Genomic DNA, 18535 nt, shown 5'->3' on the forward strand with positions numbered 1-18535 from the left:
TTGGAGTGCTTGAAGAGCTTAGACTTTAATTGACCAAGATGATATTTAAAATGTAAATAGACATAAATGCAGAATGATTCCTAAAGTTTTATAAAGTGTATGATAGGCACAGTTTGCTTGTCTCAGTATTATTTTGTGTGATACCAAGTTACAGTGGAGAGGGCTATTTTGGAAAATAGGTATAGATGGGTGTTGAGTGGATTGCTCTGAAGTCTGGTCATAACACTGTAAGTCTTTTCACTGAGTTGACTTTTTCACTAGATTATCAAGATCTTTACAGCATCAGAGTATACCCCACAAATGATAAAAGTTTGCTTTGCTAACAGTAATCCCGATCTGCTGTCACAGAAAAGCCACACTCATATTAGTTCAAAGTTCAAAATAAGCTGTAGCCCACATGTAAAAATTGCTTTTATAGTTTTGAAATAAGTTAATGCAAATTGGAATCTTAGAGATGTTACTTTTTCCTGTGCACCTGTGAAATACCATTCAGATTTTAAATTTATTGCCTCTGAACTGTGTCACATGTTAGATGAAGGAGAGATTTAGACATGGTTGGTGCAGTTGTAAATTAATGGGTCATGCAATCTCTGTGACTACAGGTTAGTTACGCCCATTAATTTTCCTTCCAAATTTCATCTTTTAGTGCAGGAAATATGGTTTGACTTCAGATTTTGTTTGTATCTAGTAGCACTTAATCCTCTAGATTAAGTTTTTGGGGATTTTCTTGGGTTTTTTTCTTTCCTTTTTTATATGGTTTGCTATGCAATTGGTGTTGTTAAAGGCAAAACTTCTTCTATTACATCTACCAGTTTCTCCTCTGGGTTGGCAGCATTGTAAATTATTAAATATAATTACAGACAGTGTCATGATAAGTTTTAATGTGACAATGAAGTGAGAGCATTGATCTTATGTAATTTGAGTCAGAAAAATCTGAACAGGTAAACTATTTGTAATTTCTTACAGCTGAATAAGAACATAAGTAATATTAGTAACAGAAAAAAGGCCATCTGGTCCAGCTTGCCTGAGTTTGTTTGCCTGGTTGATCATAATCTCAACCACCTGCTTTTCCACTGAGCTCTACTGCACCAGCCCTATCTAATTCCAGAAACAAATGTATCTGTCTCTTGTACACCTTTATAAATCTTTCCTTATAACTTAGAATATTCAGACCTTATGGAATCTTACAGCACAGAAGATCCACAAAGTCTCGGAAGAGATCAGAGCTGGTAGGTTCTGTATGCTCAATAAATGCACAGAAAGAAGTGCTCCTGATCTAAGGGTTTGAATCTAGTTTCAGAGGAAATATGTAGCTGATTAGAAGCCTATTGTAATAGAATTAGATTAACATCTATGTGGTGGTATGATTGCCCTAGCCAGCTGGAAAATGCAGATGTTTGTTTTGCTTTTAGATTTGGAAACAGACACCTGTACTATTTATAATCTGTACTGACGTTATGCCAGAACATTTATATTATTATAGCCAAATTTTATCTAGACAATACTGTCTTTCTTGCAATGTTGGTGGGGGAATAAGAACAGTATTTAGTACTCTTAAAGTACAGTTCTTTTTTGGCTAGTAGCAGAGGAAGTAAACAGTAGGCCTGTGAAGTAAAATTTTCTTTGAATAAACTGAGGAACAAAAAAATTTTCTATTCTGACCATGTCTTTCAATTCCCACTTGCTTTATCAGACATGCTTCTTCTCTATGGCAGTGGTTAAATAATTGGGAATGTTATTGAAGTGGGATTAAAATTATTTAAACAATCACTTAAAGTTGTGATCTGTTTCTGAAAGATCATGTCTATCTTTGTATCATTCAAGTTCTTTATAAACACATGTGAATTTACTGTTCTGATGTATTTCAGCAGCTGTCTCTAAGTTAGGTTTGTGTTGCTACAATGCCCCCCTGCTGCCTTTTTTCTTAAATTCTTCTTTTCCCCCATTTTTCTCTGCCTTGAGGTGAAATTAAGAAGGTTTCTGTGCTACATCCACTATCTTAGCTATTGAAACCTGCCAGTTATACTGATTTGATTATCTATGTCCTGATTCCCTAGTGTAAGCTCCTAGCAATACCTTTAGAGTTTTGGCTAAAGAATATTCTTAGCTTGGACTGGCACAGCTGTGCTCTGCTTCCCCTGGCCACTGTTTTGCTGCTGCTGAGTGTCTCTTGGCTGGGAAGTTGAAAAAAAAAATTATCTGTTGTTGGGATCTTCTATCAAAGACTAATTTAGTGGTGAGATGAATACAGGGTAGTCCTTTAACTTACAAGGTTGAAAGCTCCCATGCTGGGTATAGAGATAATGGGTACTGGAGTGCATATAAATTACATTATGAAATTATACATAAATATGTACTGTTCAGTATGTCTTAACACACTGTAAAACTTTGTACTTACAAGTATGTTTTCCATAAAAAAATCAACACTTTTCAGATAAAGATAAAGATTCTCTGTTTCCCTCTCCTCCCCTGCTCATAGTAGGTGGAGATTGGCTGTGGAGTAATAGGACTTTTTAGTAGACTAGAATTGAGTTTGGCTCAATCTGCCTAAAAAAGCCAACAGCAAACTTGTTTTGGGTCAGTTCTTTTGTCTAGCAATGGATTTTAACCAGAGATCTCAAAGCAGAAAAAAATCCTTCTATTTTTATATTGAAAATGAAATACACTACCCTTGCCAGATAATAATCACACTATATAGAGTAGAGGAGCCTATTTTTCTTTGGCAGATCTGTTTCCTATATACAGCTTCAGTGGTTGAGGTAAGCCTGCAGTCTAATATCCTGCACTTCATAGCTTTAATGCTGACTTTTGTGTGCTTAGAAAGTACAAGGTACAACAGTTGCATCTTGTTTTGAGCTTTCAGTCTTAGCTTGTTCTATAGCTTAAAACAAACAGATAAAGGATAAAAAATGAATGATTTTACAGTGGGATGTATACAAATGTCATAATTAATCAGCTAAAAATCTTTTTTTTTTCATACTTGCTATTTTCTGTCTCTGAAATCCTTTCCTTTCTGTTAACTCTGGTACTAATTATCCAGCCACTAGCTATTGGCCTTTAAAGTCAGAAAATGCAACATCATTCAGGAGACATGTGGCTGCCAAACCCAGTGAGCATGTAGGAGGAGTGCCTTTACAGGTCAAGTGCTAGAGCTGCTCTTCGACAAATCAGTCTGTATTAGCATCATAGGAGTCTGTGGTATTCCTGCTCCCCCACACCTCCGGCTTCATCTGTTAGTGCTTGGTGTTGCCAGCCATTGTTTTGCACTCCCAGACCTGCAATCTGTTTCAGTGCTTGCTAGTAGTGCAGGAGCACCTTCAGCTTTCCAAAATTATTACCAGAACTTTCAGCACACGTTGAAATGAGCTCCATACCTGAAACTTTACTGCATGTGGCTTCACCTGTCTTCAGCTAGTAATCATTTGTCAATATTTTGGGGAAAGAGGAAGTGTAATACAAAGTTACTTCTCTGACTGATATTTGGATACTGATACTCCTGATATTTGGGGTTCAAGAGTTAGCACTAGTAGCAAGGGGCACCCAGTAAAAGGCTTTCTGACAGGCTGTTTGATGCCTTTTGGCTAAATGTGAGCATGCTGCCAGTACCTGTATCCCTATGGATGGCTCCAATCTTAAGACCTGTTTGTGTAGTCCTAATTTAGGCTCATGTCTGTTCCCTGATGAAGGTACAGGACAGGGAGTGATGGGAGACAAAACCTTGAAGTTAACATTCTAGTGCTAGAGGCATCCTCTAGATAATCCCAGCTGACACAGTTAGGGGTGCGGTCTTCCAAGTAGATCCCAGCTTGGTGGAGTATGGAGGCAAATTTGTGCCTTTCTTCTCTACATTTCAATGGAGGCTTGCCTGCTATGACAATTGACTGTGTTCTGCTCTCTTTATCTAATGGATGGATGGAAGGACATGGATTCCATGTCCTTCTTGTTAGAGTGATAAATTAAAAAGCCTATTAAAGTTTTAGCATGCTTAATAGTGTCCAGAGCATCTATAACAGATGCAACCATAGGTAATTACTTGATAGACACAGAGGAGGATCTATGGTCAACCATATGCTCTTAGGAAAGGGAGCATAAAATAAGTACTGACAACAGTGGTCCAGATGTAGTTTGTGGAAGGGCAGGTCTCTTTTAGCACGCATCACGTATGCTATAAATGAACTGGATGGCTACCAAATACAATGGAACTATCACTGTTTAATAAGCAAAAGGCTTTCCCAATATCTCTGTAAATTTCTCTAGATTTTTTTGCAAATCTAGTCTGCATTTCCACACATCTGTCATTCAGGAACTTAGCTGAAGAAGTAATTTAAAACACTTTGGAAGAGAAAAGTGGAGAGCCAATTCCTCTTTTATACCAGAATAAATTGACTTATCAGTGTTAATTCTTACTGTATCTAGTTTGAAAAAAAATGACCAACCAAATAAATGAATGCAGGAATTCAGCCTAAAAGGTAAAAGAGAAATGAAGGAACCATGGATATTTCCTTTGAAAAAGTATGTTTATGCTTTTAGGTTGGAAGACTTTCATACTTTTCTTTTTTTTTTTTTTTTTTTCATTTTTTTCACCTTTGTTTGTGTATTTCCCTAGTATTTTTTGAATGTATTGTTCTGAGGGAAAAAAAAGGACTAATATGTCTGAGTTACTATCAGTTATTGTTTTCTTCCTAATATCCTCCAGCTTTATGTTGCTTTAATGTATGCACATTCAGAGTTTTAAACATTATGGGAGAAGGTTTCACTGGTATCCATTCTTGCCATAAAGTGCTTCCCTTCTGAATATTGCCTGCCAAAGTATGTGGTATCCTGCAGAGCAGGAGGATGAGGACATAGATTGCAATGAAGCTGAACAGTTTGCACTTCCTAACAGTGACACCAGACATCAATCTTTTGTAAAGACAGCCCAGAATACAGGAGGAGAACTCTCAACCCCACTCCCCCACACAAAAAAACAAAAGGAGAATTATCTCTTTTTTTCCCCCATTTCATTTCAGCAATTTCCTTCTAAGATCCTCCAAGATGAATATGTTCTCAAATTGCATAAGCTGACATTTCAGTGGCTGAGAGTCTTTTGGGGAAAGAAAAAAAAATGGAAAGAATTGAATTAAAACTTGTTTTTTAGGTTTTTTAAAGTAACTTTTTTTTCATTTTAAGATTTTATTTAATTTAGTCTCAGTTCTCTTTTTATCATCAGGCTAATGAATACAGTGCTAATTTTGTCACAATTAATGTGTTTTACAGGTTCATACCACAGTTTGACCTCAGTATTCAGTAACACTAAGTTACACAGGTTGGCAAGTGCTCAGAACTAAAGACTGCCAGTGCTATAATTGGCCATACTGGGAGAAGCTTGAGTCAAGTCTGCAGCTTGTATAAAGTGGCACAGACCTATAGAAGTAATTTTGAAACAGCTGCTGGGGATCTTCTTTACACAGAAATTTGTTATAGGTTTTATTTCAATACATAAATGTAACTTCACCAGCACAATGATTTAGGGTTGTGAAATTAATGAGCCATATTCTCCTCTTTGTAGTAAAAAAGGTGCTGGAAGAGCAAAGTGCTGCAAAAAGTTTCTACATCAGTGAATTTCAGAAGTTAAAATATGGTGTGTCACTCAGGAGGCTGTGAGGTGTAAGGTGGATAAACCTTGCTATAACCAGGAGGAGACCTCACTGAATAAAGTGTATTTGAAAAAACTTGAGGCCAATATTTGTGGGAAGTGCTTGATAGGGCTTGGGACTGGGTTCTCAAAGAGGATTTTATGCTATAGTCTGGTTATCCTTGAAACTGCCATGACACCATTTTATTCTTTTTTAAACAAATCAGTGCTGTTTCAACACTTTTACACATAAAGAATCTCTTAGGAAATCCATAACAACTGGAAAGCAGAATACCTGAATCAAGCCTTATGTACATGTGAGAGACAAGTGAGAGTGCAACAGCTGCTGCCATCATGGTTCCTGATGGTCTAGAGACTCCTACCTTTGTTACAGAGATCGTTGAGAGCTCAGAGAAACAAAGCTTTGACTAGCTGCAGAGCTGCTCCAGACAGCAAGAGCATTTGAAAATTAGCTTCAGGAAGGTGTGAGAAACAGGCTGGTCAGGCAAGTTGTTATAGCAGAATTTTTGTGAGAGACCTACTGTGGACTGAAAGACTTGGCAAATGTTCCCCTATTTCCAGAGTTAACTTATACACACTGTACTAAAACTTTATCCCTATTGAATTTTTCCTAATTTTTTAAATTTTTCCTATTTGTCTTTGTGGAAGTGTCCAAATCCAACAATTGCATGCTAAAATTGCTTTGGATCATTTATCTTCTCAGTATCTTTTTGAACAAAGGAATGCACATTCATTTTCTGTTATGAGTCAAGGCAGAGATTGAGTCACTGTTATTTATTTCTGAATCTTACCTGATAACCTTTATTCCTTTGTGGCTTTCCATGGTGTATGTAGAAACAGACTGTTCAGTTCCTGGAAACTGTATGAAAAGCTCACAGACCATGGGTTAACACTGTCCTAATGTAATAACTGAGATTCTTACACTGATTTACATGGATATAACAATGCTGCATGAAGTTTCACTCATGCAGCTTAGTTTCCAAGAGAACTGCTTCTACTAGTTCCAAGAGGCTGAATCTTTGGGTACGCTGTGGCTTTTTCTAGCCTTTCCATTGATGTCCCATGCTTATGAGGATGCCAGGAAATAACATAAGGCACATATGGGTTGAGAGGACCATTATTTTTGACCTGGCCAGCCTCTGCTTTCCTAACCACATGATCTCTTAAATATTTTACAGATTCAGAAGTGTATCTGAGTATAATTCACAGTCCCCTTGATTCTTGCTAGAAGGGGATAGGATCTGGCCTGTTGTTTATTCTGGGTAGCATGTGTAATACTTTGGCTTATCTTGATTCTTCCCACGTTTCCCCAGACCATTCTACATCTTAAGTTTTGCAGATCGTATTGTGGAATTTTTTTGTGTGGGAGCAGATTTGTGTTTTCAAATGGTATGGCAGCAGATCAAGCAGGAGGTTTTGGCTTGTGCACATATTCTGGAGGCAGGTTTTGTAGAAGGTTCCTCGAATTTTTGGCTTACAAACCATGGGAGTGTATACCATATATTACTTGATTACAAGTTAGCCCACTCACTAAATAGTTTGCTGACCACATAGAGTAACATAAGAATAAAGCTGAAAAACAGAGATAATCCTGACTAAAGCTCAGAAAGAGCACATCTCATATCCCAGAAGGATCAGATGCTGAACACCAAGTGAAATTTACTAATTAAACTGCTGGATTGTGATTTTGTAAACCTCAGGTGTCTCTTGGTAGCATAATTTTCTTTTGATACTGGCTTTGTGACAGGCTGTATGATTGCCTATCTTGGCATTACCAGTGTAGCACAATGTGTATTTCATTGCAAAATGACAAAGGAGGACTAGATAATACTGAAGCTGAAATGATGCTTTTGAGTTGTTCCCCTTGTCCTGACACACCAACTTGATGAGCAATGGCTAATATTTCTAACAGTGGTGGAACTCCTACTTTGTAAAGGCTGAGAACTAATCTGAGTCAGGAACATGCACAGATAGGTGCTTCTCAAGAAAAATGAGAATAAGAGAAAGGTTAAGAAAATCCTTTGAGGATCTATAGTAAATCAAGTCTAGTTCACCACTTGAACTCAGGTCTCCTTACAGCCAGTCTTTTGATTTACAAATCTGATTATCTTGAGAATACAAACTGCTGAAACTCACTGTAGCCATGGCCACAATTTTAGAAAAATGTGTCTTATTAAAAAAAAACCCAAACAAAACAAACAAAAAAAGTGTATATTTCCCTGTATACATGCTTCCTAGTGTGTGGTATATAACAGAGCCTTCCAGATAAATTCCTTGGATCTAGTTCTGTTCTCATTAAACCCGCACAGCTCTGTGCTAACGCTAACGTAACCAAGGAAAGAATTTTTCCTATAAGAATTATATTTCTAATAAGCAGGAAGCAGAGCTTTTTGGCAAATCAACTATCCTGCAACTTTGCCTGAAGAACACTAAAACAAAAAACATAAAGCAAAATTGGCTCAGAAGAGTCACAAAATAGGGGCTACACCATAACAGACTGAAAAGGAGAGTTCCACACAGTTCATATCTACTTCTATGGTGGAGATAGCTAATCTGTTAGATTCGGGTTTTATGCGAGGTGGATCTCAAATAGGTCCCAAAATACAGTTTTTTAGCCAAGTGTTATTAAAAAAAAATCTTGTAATTGTCCTTTCCAGTAACAAAATATAAGTGGTACTGTATTGTGGGGTTGCTCGTCCAATGCAAGTGTAGAATCAAAGAGGGAACGAGCTTCTGTGAAAAAGCTCTGCATGAGAAGGGATTTATTCAAATTCTTAAAAAGCATCAATAGCACACTAAATTGGCAAGAACTGTTGACTCCCTTGAAGGCAGAGGCCCTGCAGAGAGACCTTGTCAAATTAAAGGTCTGGGTGATCACCAGCTACAGGAAGTTCAACAAAGACAAGTACTGGATTCTATACCTGGACCAGAACAACCGTGGATGTACAGACAGACTGGGGAATGAGATGCTGGAGAACAGTGCCAAGGAAATGGACCTGGGTGTCCTGGTCATTGTCAGGTTGAACATGAGCCAGCAGTGCCCTGGCAGCCAGGAGGGCCAAGCGTGTCCTGAGGGGCATCAGGGACAGCGTCGCCAGCCAGGCAAGGGAGGGGATTGTTCCCTCTGCTCTGAGCTGGGGCAGCCTCACTTCGAGTACTGGGGGCAGTTTTGGGTGCCACAACATTAAAAAGACATTAAACTGTTAGAGAGTATCCAGAGAAGGGTGACAAAGATGGTGAAGGGCCTTGAGGGGAAGCTGTATATTAGGAGCAGCTGAGGTCATTTGGTCTGTTCAGCCTGGGGAAGAGGAGACTGGAGGGAGACCTCATTGCAGTTACAACTTCCTTGTGAGGCATAGTGGAGAAGCAGACACTAATCACTTTTTGGTGACCAGTCGTGAAGCTGCATCAGGGAAGGTTTGTGTTGGACATCAGGAAAAGATTATTCACCCAGAGGGTGGCCACGCAGTGGAACAGGCTTCCCAGGGAAGTGTTTACAGCACCTGACAGAGTTCAAGAAGTGTTTCAGCAATGCTCTCAGACATATGGAGTAATTCTTGGTGCTGTCCTGTGCTGGGCCAGGAGTTGGACTTGATAATCCTTGTGGGTCCCTTCCAACTCTGCATATTCTATGGTTGTATGATTCTATGAACACATCAGTTAGAAGAAGGCAGTAAGTTAGTGAGTAATCATTTGGGTTTTTTTTTATGAATCAGAAAAGGTAATAGTTTAGCAGATAAATTATTTAAATGCTATGTATTTTCCTCTCTTTTATCTTTTTAGGTAGGATTGAAATGCATAGAAAAGAGGTGACTGACATTTCTACCTTCCAGGCCATTTTTCCTTCCTCAGTCATCCTGGGGTTTCTACTAATTCTGACTAGAGAGAAGTAGACCCAGGAGATGATCCCTTTTTGATTGCTTGTAGGTGAAGGCAGCACAGAGTACCTGCCTCTGAAGCTCTGTGGGTTACACCTACTTTAGGAACAACAGATTCCATACTGGCGTCAGTTGGGACCTTGCCATCTTCTAAAAGATGGCTATATTACTTAAGATCCAGGTCTAATAAAGCTTGTATCCATATTTTAATTAAAAGTTCATTTCTATTCTTTTTTATTTAATCAAGAGTCATCGAATCTGTATCATTTCACTGATTCTCAGGATTTCATAAAGTAGCTGTTTTCATTGAAATCACTCCTTAAAATGACTGTAAGTTTTTATTGGTATACATGTTTTCTCTTGTTGTTAACCAAAATGTGTTGGGCTATGGAAATCACTTAAAATTACTGAAATTAACAACAAAAAAATCTCATTTTGACAGCTCTGTATTTTGTATTTTGCAAGAGGAATCTTATGTGCACAATCAACCTTTCCTACTACTAAAAAGTAAATACTTCAGAAGCAATGAAATATGGCCCAGGCATTGGATCTTAGAGATTAATAGAAAGGAACTTGATTAGTAATGAAAAATTATTTTTAAATTAAAAAAAAAATAAGCCTAAGTAAAATCATTGGTTGCCTTACCGATATGATTTTGAAAGTGTGTGAAACATTACATTTTATGAATTAATTAGGAGGAGGAAGGAAGGAAGGAAGGAGTACAAAAGAAGGATAACATCAATAATTTTTCTTCATTTTGAAAAATCCCAAGAAGAAAATATATGGGACTGCTGAAAAAAGCCTGGCTCCAGCTCCTTGTTAGCCAGTGCTTCATTGCTGTTACAAAGCTACTAGTAAGTTGCCTCAAAGCCTATGCTTCTCCAGGCTGGTTACCTCAGCTTCTCATTTTCTTTCTTCTAACAACAGAATTTATACATTGAAATAATGCTTAAATGACAAATCTTCATTTTCTTTTGAAGTTGTAGGATACAAACTTCACAGCTGCTTGGAGCCCACTGATTTTAGCAAGTGCAGGTCTGATTCTGCGTTGACGTCAAAGAGACTTAAAGAGCTAGAATGAAAACTGAAGGACATAGCCTGTCCTTCATTCAGCAGTTTCTGCGTAGCACCAATTTTCCTTCATCACATAGCTACACAGCCTCACTTATTGTCTGCTGGGATTACAAGCTGATTCTTCAAATTGGGTGATGGATGAAAATATTAATTGATTCAGTAGATGGTGGTAAAGACAGTAGTAATAATAATAATAGGAATAAATTCAAAAATTTAAGTACCAATGAATTCAAGTACCAATTCTTCATACTCCAGAACCAAGATGCAGTTGCCCTGTTGTTCCCCAGATGAGAATAGCTCATCATGTCTCCATCCATTAACAGGAAATTGGGGAAAGCCACAACAGGAAAGGAGACCCTTGCTGTTCTGGGTTATAACTTGTATAACTTTACTCACAACTACATGAAAAGGAAATGCTACCTTTATCTTCACTGACAGGTAGTTCTTCATAGTAGCAGCAGATGCAGAAGTTTTCTGAGACCCAAGTGAGTCTCAGGAACTTAAAGCTGGTCCTTATGTGAGCAGGAGGTTGGACTAGAGATCTTTGGTGATTCTTTCCCACCTGAATTATCCTATGATTCCATGACGTTTACTCTCCTCAATCAAAAATAGGGGGGTTGTGTGTAGTGTAATGAAGTTATCTATTTTTAAAATTGTATTTAAGAATCACATTTGAATTATGAAACATCAGACATTCCATTAGAACACTGTCCCAGTGGCTTCTCCAATTCCATCGCCTACTTTTTTCCTGTGGCTTCACAGTAGGATTTGATAATTTTATAAAATGCAGTAATACTTCCTGTTTTCTGCAATTTTTTTTTTTAATCTATGTTGGAATTGGCTCAACCTTGCTTTCTTTATTGGTCATTATGAGACCAATACATATGAGAAAGTCTGTGTGAGAGAGTCTTTTCTAATTTTATCCTCATTCAAATAAGTTTTTCATTTTCTTTCAAGTTATCATCATTAGAAATGAAAAAGTGAAACCACAAATCTTCTGTGGACACATCCAATTTCATTTCTCTTGCGGGCAGTTGGTGAGCAGTCAGCTTTATTCCATGAAGAATGCTTAGTCTGTTTCTTAGATTTGAGAGATGGCTTTTTGGCATTATGGTTGTAATATTTTTAATATACTAATGCTTAGAGACTGAGTTTTGGGGTGATCTGTTTCACCCATTCATGTTATTCTTCTGCTTCAGATATGAAGTTCTTGATTATCAGTTTCTTCAAAAAATTTTTAATACAATTTTTTTTTCCAATTGAGTCTGCCTGTTTCTCAAAGGATTTTAATGTAGTCTGTGCCATTGGTGTAATCAACAATAGGATTAAGGAGCAGGATTTCATTTACTTACCTATAACAGAAGTCAGAAATAGCTGTAGAAGTTAAATAACTTGTGGAAGAACTGTTTGTTTATCTCCCCAGTATTCCTGTGGTGCTTTTTTAAATGATAAATCATTTAAGCTGGCTCACACATCTGAATAACTAACATTTTACCAATATTTGGTTACCTTATTCCATATACTTGTTAATGTAAGAGGCTGTTTAACTGAAAAATGAATACTAATAAAATGCCATTTTAGTAATTCGTTTTGAAAACCATTTGACCTTAACTACAATGAAAGTAGACTGTAAAAATCATCATAGATTCCCTTCACTGAACTTTTCATAATGCTGAAAAATGACTGAGGGAAAGAAGAAAGATCCAGTTACTGTACCATGTTTGCACAGCTGTACTTCATTGAGTGGAGGCTTGTGTTACACACAGTTTGTGATAGGAAGTAAATGCTTTTAAAACAACTAAGGAGACAGGTCTTTAACCTCCACCTTTTCAGATGCTTTTTTCACTCATTTAGCTTCTGTCGAGGTCTTGAGAAACATTTCAAACACAAATTATTATTGAATACTGAAGCGCACCTGAATAATTCATTTCCTAGTGTGTTTATTAGGCAGAGATGCATTGAGATGAGTTTGGTTGGTTGGGCTTTTTTTGGGTTTTTTTTTTTTTTAGAGACATCACTAATTATTGATATAGTGAACACTTGTTCTTTCAGGAACAAATGCATTTAAAGAAGAAAAAATTCTTAGACTCACTGTTAAATATTTTTGGTAGTTGAAATTACAGATTTATTTTAGCAATTTTAAGTATTTTTAAGGTCCTAGAGGTAATTAAAAAATTATTTTGTGATGTTAATTACCAAATTGTCAAAATTAATTAGGTTTAAAAGTCCCAGTTGCTGGTGTACAAGACTGTTATCTCCTGTTACAAGACTATTTAGTCCCCTAAACGGTAAAGGTGCCTTCAGATTAATTAAGAGGATTTTTTTTTTTTTTGCTTTACTTTTCATTGGAAGTACATGTTAATCACCTAAACTGATGTAAACTTGGGTGCAAATAATTACAGTACTTTTGTCAGCCATTATAAAATCATTTTCTGAATGCGATTCTAATATTTACCAGAGGCACTTCTCTAATGGCTCTGGTGAAATAAGGTCAGTGCAGTGGGAGTGTGCAGCTGGCGGACAGCCAGTCAACTTTTAATTTCTGTAATCAGCTGAGGCTTTGTGTGTACTTCATCCCTTGAAATACATGAGACCTTAAATTAAGGATTATGATAAATAGGCATTATTGGGCTATATTGACCACATGCTTTTTCCTTTTTTTCGTAATTAAGGTAATCCTTATAACTGACAGCCATGAATATTTTTGTTTTAACATCCCACTTCACACTGGCCAGATACAGTGCAGACAGGCTACCCAGATCTGCACTTGAGTGAGAAAATGTCTTGAAATATAATCAGGATTTCGAACTGTTCTTCATTTCAGTGCATTAGAAGTGTCATGACTTTGGAGGATATGGCTGACACTGGTTTTGCCCTTATTCCAGCAATTTTTTTTTTTTAACTGTAACAATAGAGCCACTGCTTTCCTTTGGCTGGGTCAAGGCTTCCCAGCAAGCATTGGTTTGTTTTTCCATTTGTCACTAGTGGGCAGGCAATGGCTGTGTTTTGTGGTATGTGGCACATGTGGGTTGAAGATTCACACATTCCAGAAAAATGTAAGCATAAAAGCTGACACCAGTTAAGTTGTTTAAATTTGATGCATACAATTTTTGGAACATTTTGTGTCCCCTTCTAGGCTTTAAAAATATCAAGTGCAAACATGAGAGCATCCTCAGTCTTTGTCCCTCTGAATTCCGTACAGAGCTCCTACTGACTCATGCTACCAGAACTCAGATGAGGCTTTCTGGCTGTTTAATTCTAATGTCACACATCCTTCTGCTCTTCCAGCAATGATTTTAGTTCCTGCTACAGACTCACCTTACTTCAGCATGAAATTTACTGACTGTGTGCACTGACATGTAACCTTACCTGCACAAACTCAGCTTTGAGCATTAGGTTTTATTATTTTATGTTCATGTAAAATAGCAAAGTGTAAATTGGAGGATTAGTTGCTTCTAGCTTAAGAAAAAAGGCCTAGGGAAACAAATGTTGTTTCTCTAGCACAAACCTCAGAAATTTTGTCTTTTGCAGAGGTTAATATACTGTGGGCTGCACACCAAGTACACCATAGTTCAGAAGATTACAACTTATTCACAGCCTTGAGACAATCCGTACTGCAGAAATACACCTCATGGGTAAGTTGCACAAGATTTGACAAACAAGTTAATATCAACAAGGTTCAGTAAAAGTTAAAACATAGTGTTTATTTCCCTTCAAAGAAAACCACAATTTTTTTCAAGATGTTTGACACTGAAGGCGCAGAAGATGAAACTGAAGAATCTGATGATCATAAGTTTTAAAATACATTCACTAATGTTGTACAGCAAACATGAAAATAGCAAAAAAAGTTAAAGAACGCTAACTATATAACCATTAATTTATATTTTCATAACTTTTTGAGTAGAATGGAGAATTTTCATTCAGTTATTAATACATGAATACAGAAAAAAAGCAGAGCATAATTCAACTATTTCAGAATATGTCTGCCTAGCTAAAAGGAGCAGGTAGAGAAATCATCATTAAAATTTGCTTTGGACACGCAAATGGATTTATTTGTCTCTGCTCATTCATGTCATATCAGTACCCTTCTAGGTAAGAGCAGTATGTTACATAGTGTTATTTCAGATAAAATTAATTTGAAATGGTGAGCTGTGTACATATTCATATTCAGTATTCATATACAAATTTTAAAAAGTATATTTCCAAATGCATTCATAAATGTAACATAATATTTAGGGTTTAGTTCTGCACCCAGGGTAACTGCTGATTTCCTAAATTGAGCCCTCATGTTCTCTTTTGACTGTTTTTTTCCAGTCCAGTTGTAGTTTGTCTGGTTATGTGTTACTCAAAATGAATACCTTCAAAATTTAATTTTCAGAATTAGAGTTCAAAAGGGATATTAAATGTATTTACATATATAAATACATAAATATAATTATATAATTATATATATTCTCCTATGAGGTATAATAGGGGTGATGAAGCGAACTCACAGTCCTTTGGCAATCTCTCTATCCAGCCTGTGAACGAATGACTCAAAGTCAAGAGAGTATGCTCCCCCTATCAAATCCAGTAAAACTCTATTAGCTTTGGTAAAGTGGATTTATGCTTATGTAACTGAACATGGACTTAGTCTCTAGTTTGTAACTGTTTTAAGTTCATGACATTAAATTAGTTAAAGTGCTATGTTCCAGGGAAATTTTCTTCTGAAAATCATGAAGCAGTACTATTTCTTAGGTCTTTTTCTTGATGCCATCTGTATAAATTCTTGTTTATTTATTAAGAAAATAATAATCTGATGTTAGCAAGATTGCCTAGAATTTAAATTACATGAACAATAACGGAAGGGATGTCTGTGACAACCCTGCTTCCTCTGTAAATACTGCTGTGTTAAAGATTTAACCTTTGCCCATTTACCCATTGGGACCATATGTGCAAATACTTAACAAAAACAATAATTAAAAAAAGACAAAAAAAAGCCTGTGTGTACATATGGGTGTGCACATGAGATCTTTGTCTGATGGCATGATTTTGAGGATGATACCTCAGAGAGCATAAAATACTTGGAAGACCAAGATGTCTGGCCATCTGGGATTCCAAAGACCATCCTCAGGACCACACTGGTATCACTTGGCAAACAATATATGTATATATGTGCATTTAAAATTTATATACTTTGTGCAAAGGGAAATGAATCTAGGAATACATGGTACTTTTGTGTGCCAGGTTTTTTTCACCAAGTATTTGATATTAGCCAAAACATATGGTTAATGTAAATACTGTTTTGCCTCCTCCCTGAACTTTTCAGACATACACCAGTTTTCTTTCTGCAACGCCTTATTGTGCATGATTACAATTCTTGCTAATTCTTCCAGAACTGTTATTTTCTGGACTGACAGTTTTGTCCAGAACCATGGATGGATCTGCCTTAGTTAATCTCAGAGTGATCTGATCTTGTTGAATGTGTACTATACTGTTCAATGAGTTTGACATCCAAGTTTTGAGAAGCTTATGGTGGATGGCATGGGATTATGTGACTGTTGTGCTGCCAGCTCTGTTGTATCTGTTGTATTTAAGTTAAACATTGTAAGATAAATAAATCAGCATGTTAATCTGTGACTGAAAAGATATGAAATGAAAGAGAATAGAAAAACATGCTTGACAATCAGTGGTGTGAGATGTACTCCTGATTTTGGAACCGAATATATAGTGCTTCATGTTGTTTGCATACGCGGTGTTTCTGTTTCTCCACTGGAGGGGCCATGGAGAAGCAAATCTACTGTGTAGACTGAGAGATACTGTTGAGGCCCATTTAGTGGGAAAAAGATGTCAAAAAAAGTATATTAAATTTTAAAAGAAGACAGTAGCAAGCTAAAGCAATATAATAATACATAAATGTATATATAAATGATGAAACAGTCAGAGTGCAGTTGTGAGAGATTTGCACACGCACTTTGAAAAGCTATGATTTAATGCTTTGAGTGCCATTCTCAACTTTCCTCTAAGGGTAAGGTTTGATTGCAAATATTAAATCCATAATAATTGGATCTCTTCAGATGGTGCATTTAGATAAAGTGTTGAACTATGCCTTGGTATAAAAGCAGTGGAAACATCTACATACAAGTCTGGAAATGGAATAGGGAGCACAGTTTTCAGTGCAGTCTGTCACTTCTTGTCTACTGAGGAGTCTGCCAGGTCTGGCATCTGTAAAAATGGGTTGACTTTTTTGATTTTTTTTATTTTATCCTTGCCTTTAACTGCTGCAGAGTCCCCACAGGAGTTCCTGCCCACACGAACTTGCTGTCAGCAGCTGTCCTGCAGCCCCCCATGCCCCGCAGATCCTCTGCAGCTGCATCAGCAGGTGGCCCCAGAGACCCAGCATGGAAACTCAGCGCTCCTGCTGAACCTCAGGAGTTTCAATGCATTCCCTTTCTGTAGTGGATGTGGTTATAATCTTTTGCTTACAAATGGGAGGGAGAAAGGAAGAGATACCCACATGGAAGAGTGGGCAATGGACCTTCCAAAGGGGCAATGCCTTTGGCATGAAGGCCAACAGCTTCAGTGCAGCAGCCCCAGATGCAAATGTCTCTGTACCCTCGCTCTGGGTGCTTTTCCCATCGGCTGCTGTAGCACTTTCCCAATCTCTGCTGCTGAATTCACAAGTGACAAAAGATCTGTCAGTGTGATAAAAGTTTTCTTGTAGTTTTGACCAGAAATTCCATTCTGAAGCCAAGAAAGCTTTTCTTCTACAAATTTGTTAAAGCCGTGATTTGGTGAATTGGCATTTCCAGTAAAGAACTGTTTAATGATTTTTTTTTTTCCCTGAGATTGCTCTTCTTGTTTCAGTGGAACCACAAATAGGAAAAGTCAAATCTTGGTATGGGAGAAGTTTTCATTTCTCCCTATGAGTTCTGTAAATGATCTTTAAAATCCTTTCTGTGCAAAATAAAGCTTACATTGCAAGAAAATGTGAGACAGTTAGTAATGCATTCTCCTTTGACAGTTTAAAATTTACCTGTAGATTTATATAAAATTTCCTTCATCCCACCACTTAGCAGGGAAATCCTAGTACTCTTGTGAAAAGTAAGTTAGGAAATAAATATGAAGATGATCCTTCTTTCCTCTTTGAGTCATCTGTAAATACCACCAAATTGCTTCTGATATTTATAGGGAAAAAACATATAATTTTTAACCCTGTTTTCAATCCTGTAACTACTTCCATGAATAATCTGAAAACCATCTGGTTTGGTTTTTTGGGTTTTTTTTAATAAATTTCCTCTCTATTCTTTTTTTTTTAATCCTGCTGTTATCATGCCATTAGACAGAAACTTAGTCCCCCTCTACTACCTTTTAATTCCTTTACTTCTTAGAAAGCAGCTTCCAAGACAGAAACAGAAACACACCATAGGTAATTTGTGGGGCATCTGTGATCCATGAAGCCTTTAAATGTAGATTTTGAAATCCCAGCTGTCGCAGCACTGCCAGGTGATACTGCAATGGCTTCAGGGTTTTGTCCTAGTGTTTCAGACATTGTCTGGTGTTGAAGCCAGCAGACTAAGGTGATATTGCAAGGTCCTAGTCCTGCATTGGTAAGTCACATGAGATGTGTCTGTAGTGATTTTCTTGAGAGCATCAGTCACATCACTGGGGTGGAAGTGCAGTTGTTTCAGAGCCTCAGTGTTCTAATCTATTGGGCAGCCCTGTTGACTAAGACAGAGAATGCTGGTTTTACATTCTATGTCCAGACCTACACTAAAGGAATTCCTGGTCCAGGAGGCTTGTCATGGCTATTGGACTGCCTTCGTGGATGTTAAAAGATTTGAGTTTTTGTGAAAAGGACAATAATAATTCAGAAATACATTTTTTCTAATTTTCCTGTGCTTCACAGGGAGCTCTTGATGGCAAAACAGATATTGCCTGAGTGCTAAAGACATTTAAAGTTTTGAAG

General features: G+C 37.1%; 1 protein-coding gene across 2 annotated transcripts in view; it reads left to right on the top strand.

Moving 5' to 3' along the window:
- AGMO (alkylglycerol monooxygenase) overlaps positions 1-18535 on the top strand; it is a 190225-nt gene that overhangs the window by 64149 nt on the left and 107541 nt on the right. For both annotated transcript variants that reach the window (XM_068209875.1, XM_068209866.1), the window contains exon 4: positions 14119-14222. In XM_068209875.1, the coding sequence (XP_068065976.1) occupies positions 14119-14222 (104 nt within the window). The remainder of the gene's footprint in view (positions 1-14118; positions 14223-18535) is intronic.

This window comes from Anomalospiza imberbis, chromosome 1, assembly GCF_031753505.1.
Source record: "Anomalospiza imberbis isolate Cuckoo-Finch-1a 21T00152 chromosome 1, ASM3175350v1, whole genome shotgun sequence".
Classification (NCBI taxonomy): Eukaryota; Metazoa; Chordata; class Aves; order Passeriformes; family Viduidae; genus Anomalospiza; species Anomalospiza imberbis.